Here is a 7443-nt window from a genome sequence, read left to right as displayed (position 1 = left end):
ATAGTGATAGCTGAAAAATTTCCTGGAGAAATAAATTGAGGAGCAACTTCTACAATGTGGCCATTATGTTGTCAAGTAAAATATTTCCCATCTCAAATTTTTAACTTTAAATGTTCATAACATTTGATTAATGTATCAGATTCATTTTTACCCAAAACACCTAATTTTATACAAATTTTCATAGAAAATTTACCTAGAGTCTATGTCTGAGATAAAAGAGGGATGTAAATACTTCCTCATATATCATCTGTATGCTATTTACGTTATTAAATTTTTTCAATGATATTTGTAAAATGTCATTGACCCAGTAAACCATTATCTCCCTGTGATTAAGGAGGCTTCTAAATAAGTTATTTATCCAATACTTACCATAGCTTCTAAAATAGTATGCCTTTTATTCCTTTCTGCCTTACCTCTTAACTGAATAAATAAATGCTTCTAAATAAAAATATAAAACAGAAAAAGTGGGGTCAGCTGGTGGTGTGGTGGTTAAGCCACTGGACTCTAACATGGCCAATGGTGGTTCAAATGCTGGATATGGCCACTTGAAACTCATGTGCATACATGTTGAAAATGCCAGAAGGAGAATGGAGGAGAAGATATTGTGTCATGACCATTTCCCTGCGGGTGATTTTTAAGTTTCTTCTCATTGTCTCTCTTTGTCTCTCTAGCAAGCTCATGTGTACTTTAGCAAGAAACCTTTAAAAACAAAATATACATAATATATATCAATAAGTTAATTATCTCTAAACCTTTCATCATAGAAAATAAAAATACCATACAAAAGAATAGTTTTTAAATGATTATTCACAAGCCTCACATCAAAACATTACTAGAAATGTATCCTTTCTCAAAACTGAGATGTGTTAACCTGTTATAAATTGTGTGTGTGTATGTGCGTGCATGTGAGAGAGAGACAGAGACAGAACTAGAGACAGAGTCATAGACAGACAGACAGATTAAAAGAGAATAAAGGAAAAGACAAAGATGAGAACTGAAATCTGAGATAAACCCTTCAAGTAACGTGTACATACAATACTGGACCTATTTAGATGACAAATCAATAAATTAGTATGTCTAAAATATGCAATGTGAAATCATGTTTAATATATGGCTGCATAAATCTAGGTAAGAACAGAAAAGAAAAGGAAGACACTCCAAGCATACTGCCATTCTGAATCAGAAGCTGTTAAGTCAGGAAGCTCTACACCAACATGCTCCATCTCAATGGCACAGTCTTCATGCCCTCGGTGCTGACACTGCTTGGGATCCCGGGCTTGGAGTCTGTACAGCTCTGGATCGGGATTCCTTTCTGTGCCATGTACGTTGTTGCTCTGTTTGGAAACTCCCTGATTCTGGTCGTCATCAAAGCTGAGCGCAGCCTGCACGAGCCCATGTATCTCTTCCTGGCCATGCTTGGAGCAACAGACATTGCTCTCAGTACCTGCATCCTACCCAAAATGCTGGGAATATTCTGGTTTCACATGCCACAGATACACTTTGAGATGCCTGTCTCTTGCAGATGTGGTTTATCCACACATTTCAGTCCATTGAGTCAGGTATCTTGCTAGCCATGGCAATGGACCGCTATGTGGCAATTTGTGATCCTCTGAGACATGCCACCATTTTTACTCACCAACTTCTCACTCACCTTGGGGTGGGGCTGACACTCAGAGGAGCTCTGTTTGTAGCTCCATGTCTGGTCCTCATCAAATGTCGGTTGAAATTCTACAGAACCACCATAGTCTCCCATTCCTACTGTGAGCACATGGCTGTTGTAAAGTTGGCAGCAGATGATATTCGAGTCAACAAGATCTATGGTCTGTTTGCGGCTTTCAGTATTCTTGGAATCGATATCATCTTCATCACACTCTCCTACATCCGAATCTTCATCACTGTCTTCAGTCTGCCCCAGAAGGAAGCTAGGCTGAAGGCCTTCAACACCTGCATTGCCCACATTTGCGTGTTCCTTGAGTTTTATCTCCTGGCTTTCTTCTCCTTCTTTACACACAGGTTTGGGTCCCACATCCCATCCTACATTCACATTCTTCTGTCTAACCTTTACCTGCTGGTCCCACCTCTGCTCAATCCAATTGTTTACGGGGTAAAAACCAAACAGATTCGAGATCATGTTTCCAAGATTTTTCACCATGAAGATTCTTCTTGATCTAATTTATCTTATTTTATTTTAAATAACAAATATACTTTCTGAAGAAGTTTTTATCTTGGTGAGAGCCAGTGCTTTCTCAATTCCACTGTGTGTTGAAATGTGAACTTACGGTTTTATGTGCAAGACAGTATAACTTTACTACTTAAACTCTTTTACGTAGGGGCCAGTAGGTAGTATGGTGGCTAAGTCCATTGGACTACAGTTTGTGTCCCAGACCTGGTGGCTTGAGAATCACACCGAGTGCATATGCATATGTGCCCAGAATTCCAGAAGGAGATGTAGGAAAAGGGATTAAGTAATGACCATTCCTCCTGGGCAGTGATTGCTCACTATCTTTCTTTCCATCTTTTTCTCTCTCTTTTTCAGTGAGTAAAGATGTCCTATGGCAAAAAAAAAACCCCAAAACAAAAACTCATGTTAATCATAGAAATAATAATTATAATTAATCAACAAATAACATAAACTGCAACAATGCCACAGATTGTTTACAGTTTTGTTAGCTTTGAGTAATGAACATTTTTTAAAAGCAACACGAAATGTTAATATTTCAGCCTTGTCTTTAAAATATCAATAGTATTAAAACTATGGCATATGGATTCTATTTAATGCATTACAGTGTTTTTAAAACTAAGCCATTTTTACTATATCATTTAGAATGACATTAATCATTTTATCACTCACTACTGAAGCCATAATATTCTGTACTAAATGATAATGAAAAGCAATAATTGAAAAATTAATTGTTAATGTATCTAAATATAGTAATAATTTCTGTTTTTCCAAAATATATTTCATACTTTTTTTGCCAGAATTTCCTTGCAATTATCAGAGAGAGGCAAGAGAGGGAGGAAAAGCGAGAAAGCATTCCCCATTGAGGAATGATCACACTTCAATTCTTTCTACTCAAGCTCTCCCTCTTTTCAAGATTCTGGGCATGCATGTTCATATGCCTGGCATCCTTTTCATGCAGCTGATTTCTGGGACTCCAACCATAGAGTCAGCCATGTGAGATCCAGATGTCTTAACCACCACACCACTTCATTTTATTAATGTACTCAGACTTAGGCCTAGATTTGCATATGGAGCCAGGATCATGTGTCCTATATACAACTGTATGGGGTGTACCATCAATGTGGCACTGCAGAGCCATTGTCAAGACATACATTTCATTTCCCTTAGTTTTTCCCATTCACCTTCATTGTGATGCATCCTCTACCTGGAATCCTTTTACCTGATTCCTTTCCTGGTAAAGCAACGTCCATTCCCAAACTCATGCTCTGACATTTCTTGATGTATTTCCCATGTCATCTTTATGGAGGTTTTACTCAGGCTCAATGTTTTTTCCTCCATGATCCATAGTCATCTGAAGTTTCAGACTAATTTAGAGTAAAATGCATCTATTGTTTTTTAAATTAATCTGGATGTATAGTGATTTAATATATTACTATTTAATCTTATTTGACATTGTGTCATATATATGGCTCTTTGTAAATACTCAGTGACTTGGATAGACTATTTTACTAGTATCCATGATTTCACTTGTATTCACTGAAGCAAAGATTCGAAGGGATAATTAGATGGGAAAATATGTGTAAAAAAATCCTCTATGTTAATGATTCTTAAGGAACTAGTATTGCTTAGTGTAGATTATCATTTAGCAGCTATAAAATCAAAAGACCTTATCTAAATCATCTTCATATCCACAATATGGGTCCATATTAATCATAATAATAATGTAAAGCAGTATTTAATAATGAAATAATGTAATTTCATAAATAGCTTAATTTCATCTCATACCAATTTTGTAATATACATACCATAAGGTAGAGATGAAGAAACCATGTATTGTGATGTATTGGGTGCCTGTTTCTCACCTGGGCATGAAAATAACTTTTTTTTTTTTTTTTTTTCCAGAAAAAGAAGGGTAACCTCATTGTCTAGTGGTTAGGGAGCTGGATCCCACATGACTGATATCAGGTTGGCTGGATCCCACATGACTGATATCAGGTTGACTCCCAACCCTGGCTCAAAGAATAGACATGCAAACACGTATGCACGATGCCTCAAATCCAGACAGGATAGAGATAGCAATAAGAGGGCATGACCATGCCTCTGGAGAGGTGTGTTCTCCCTCTTTCTCTTTCTCTCTGTCTGTCTGATGAGTGTATGCACCTTCTGGCAATTAAAAATAATAAGTGTGGGTCAGCCAGTGGCTTGATTAAGGCAAGTGGATAGCACACAACCAACAGTGTAGTTTGATTTCCAAACCTGGGAAATTGAAAAAGAAGCCACACAAGTATATGAGCATACCCAATATCCCAAAAGGAGGTAGACATGGAGAAGAAGGGATTGTAGTATGATCATCCCCCATGGGAGAGGTACTTTCTTTATTTCTCTCTCTTCCTTGCTCTCTCTGTCTCTTTCCAAACCTGCAGCTTTAGATTTAAATAAAAGTTATCAGTGAATATTGTAGGTTTTAAGTATTATTAATACTTAGAAAAGAAGCAAGGATATAATTTATGTAATGTAGGTATAGCTATGTCAGTATTACTGTTTAGGTACATGGGTTCTTGTCTGCTAATATGGCCTTGGAGCAGAGATTCCCTAGTAGTGATGAATCTAAAAGATACCTTTATCATCCTTATACCAAACAATTCTAGACATCATCATAAGTAGAAAACTGAACTATGGATTAACAAGTTTGTCAAATTCTATTCCAGTAATCTTGACTTTATCAGAAAAGCTACACTTGCTTTGGATTCAAGTCTTAAAATCATGTATTTGTGCTTGTTTATATTATTCTTCATAATTTAGGTGAAAACTCTTTGAAAGTAAGGAGGTGATATGACAAATCTCTGTTTCTGGCACTGTAGAGCCCAATGAGGGAAGTCTTATTAAAAATTCTCTCTGTCTTGGTCATGAGTGCCTTTAATTCTGCACACTGCCACATTTTTAGGTGAGCTCCCAACAACCTCCATTCCTAAACACAATTGTGCCTTTAAGCTATACCACACATCTTAAAGGACCAATCTGCCTAGCCTAAATATGGTACCCACTCCTTCAGTTCAATTTCATACTCATTTCTGAGGACTTGAAAATGATACCACTTTACACATTTTGTTTACATTGATTCTCACTTAAATTCTTCCATTTTTTGTTGTTAAATGCTATTGAACCTAAATGTTTTTTTTTTTTTTTGAGAGGTTTTCGCTATAGGGTGCGTGTGCTCACCAGAAAGACAGAGAGAGACAGAGACAGAAAGCGAGAAATCACTCCCCAGGGGGGATGGCCATGCCGCAATCCCTTCTCCATTCTCCTCTCGGGATCTTGGGCATGCACGCACACGCACCCGGCGTGAGTTTTAAGCCACCGGGTCCGGGACACGAACTGCGGTCGACTACGTGGGAGTCCAGCGACATAGTCATTATGCTAACTGCTGGTCCCAAACCTAAATGTTCTTAAAGTTGTTTTTTATTAATTGTCATTTATATAAAATTCTGTGTGAATACAAAGATCATCTTAAAGCTTGGCTCAATTTTCATTATTTTTCAAATCCAGTTGAATTTGTGATGACAGCAATCAACTATAACTTGAATAATATTAAGGAGAAATAGTACTTAGGTTTTTACCACAGAACACATGTGCTTGCCAGAGAGGAAAGAGAGGCAGAGAGAGATAGATATAGGAAAAGTGAGAAATCATCCCCCGGGGGGATGGTTGTGCCACAATCCCTTCTCTTCCATTTCCTCCTGGTATTTTTGGCATGCACACACACACATGCTAGGTGTGATTTTCAAGCCACCACCTGATTGGAGACTCAAACTATGGTCAGTCACATGAGAATCCAGTGCTTCAACCACAATACCACCTCCTGGCACCATATGCTTACTTCTATAAGAGAGCGTGTAAAAGTCTCATTATTTTATTATTAATTATTACTTTATTACCTGACATCCCACTGTCCTATTTATTTCCAAATTCATATTGTCAACTTTTGCCAGTAGCTGTAAAAATCACTAACTCTATGGTGATAAAGTGAAGTTCATAAAGCCCTCATACAATGACCATGAAGATAACCTCTACTTTTACATTCATTTAGGAACAGGCATATATTTTTGGTTCATTTTAAAGACTTTAATTAACATGTATGCTAATACTTTAAAATTTTCTTTCTGGTAAAATATTTATTGTTTCTGCATTAGTAAATTAAAGTAATTCCAAGCTCATGATTTTCTAAAGTCATTGCATTTCACAGTGTTGGACATTAAGTATAGGAAGAGTGAAAAAAATTCCTGTTTCTTGGTCCTAAACATTCAGGGTTTGTGAGGTCCTGCCTGATTAACAACTGTCAGCACCATTCTTGCATTTCTATATCACACTAGACACTGTTTTAGGAGCTTTATATAAATTATATATATATATATTTTTTGTTTGTTTGTTTGTTTGTTTCCTGCCATAGGGTACATGTACTCTCTGGCAAGGGACAGAATGGGGAAAGTGAGAACTCACTCCGCAGTGAGGATGGCCATTTTGCAATCCTTTCTTGTCCATTTCTCCTTGAGATTTTTGACACACACACACAATATACACGCAGTATGATTTTCAAGTCACCAGGTCTGGGAATCAAATGCAGAGTTGGCTGTGTACGATACAGAGTCTTAAGCACTATGCCATCTTCTAGCCCATAAATCACCTATTTTAATGCTTTTAACAAGCTCATAAAGTATAGAATATTTTATGGATGTTATACAAATAAGCATACAAATGTCATCAAGAGCAAGTACTCTAAACCAAGGCCAACTATCTAGAGTTCAAAATTAGATTTCAGAGCTCAAATGCTCAACTACTAAATTACGATGACAATTATGTGCGTTCTGTTTTTTCTGTTCTACAGGGGTAACATAGGAAAACAAACTGAAATCCCTTTGGTTGATTAGAAATTTTACTTTCTATTTGTATAGTAAAAGGGTGGGCTATAATTTTACTTCTCCTGACTTTCTGTATTGATCAATAAATTAAGTATTGATCTACAGATTACACTTTTAGCCTACTGTAGTAAAGTTGAAAATTGCACACTAGATAAAGTGCCCGTGTTCTAGGACCATCCTAAATAAAAGCAACATATGCAGTAAAATGTTAGCATGATTTCATTTATGAACAGATTGATTGTTATTTTCCTTCCTGATACCAGCATGATACAAGATGTCCACTATAAGTACTCCTCAGTTGTGGAGTTACTCAGAAAATGGAGGAGCTTAATCTCTTAGTCTATA

At 36.8% G+C, this 7443-nt stretch overlaps 1 protein-coding gene across 1 annotated transcript; it reads left to right on the top strand.

Annotated features, from left to right (window-relative positions):
• The first annotated feature begins 1214 nt into the window (after positions 1-1214).
• LOC102481550 (olfactory receptor 52A5-like) lies at positions 1215-2167 on the top strand. Its single transcript, XM_014583451.1, is given in 2 exon segments — positions 1215-1502; positions 1505-2167. Coding segments are annotated over 2 exon segments (951 nt in total).
• The last annotated feature ends 5276 nt before the right edge of the window (positions 2168-7443 follow it).

Source organism: Tupaia chinensis, unplaced genomic scaffold (genome assembly GCF_000334495.1).
Source record: "Tupaia chinensis unplaced genomic scaffold, TupChi_1.0 Scaffold144281_1, whole genome shotgun sequence".
Taxonomy (NCBI): domain Eukaryota; kingdom Metazoa; phylum Chordata; class Mammalia; order Scandentia; family Tupaiidae; genus Tupaia; species Tupaia belangeri.
This window is presented reverse-complemented; position numbering and strand designations above follow the sequence as displayed.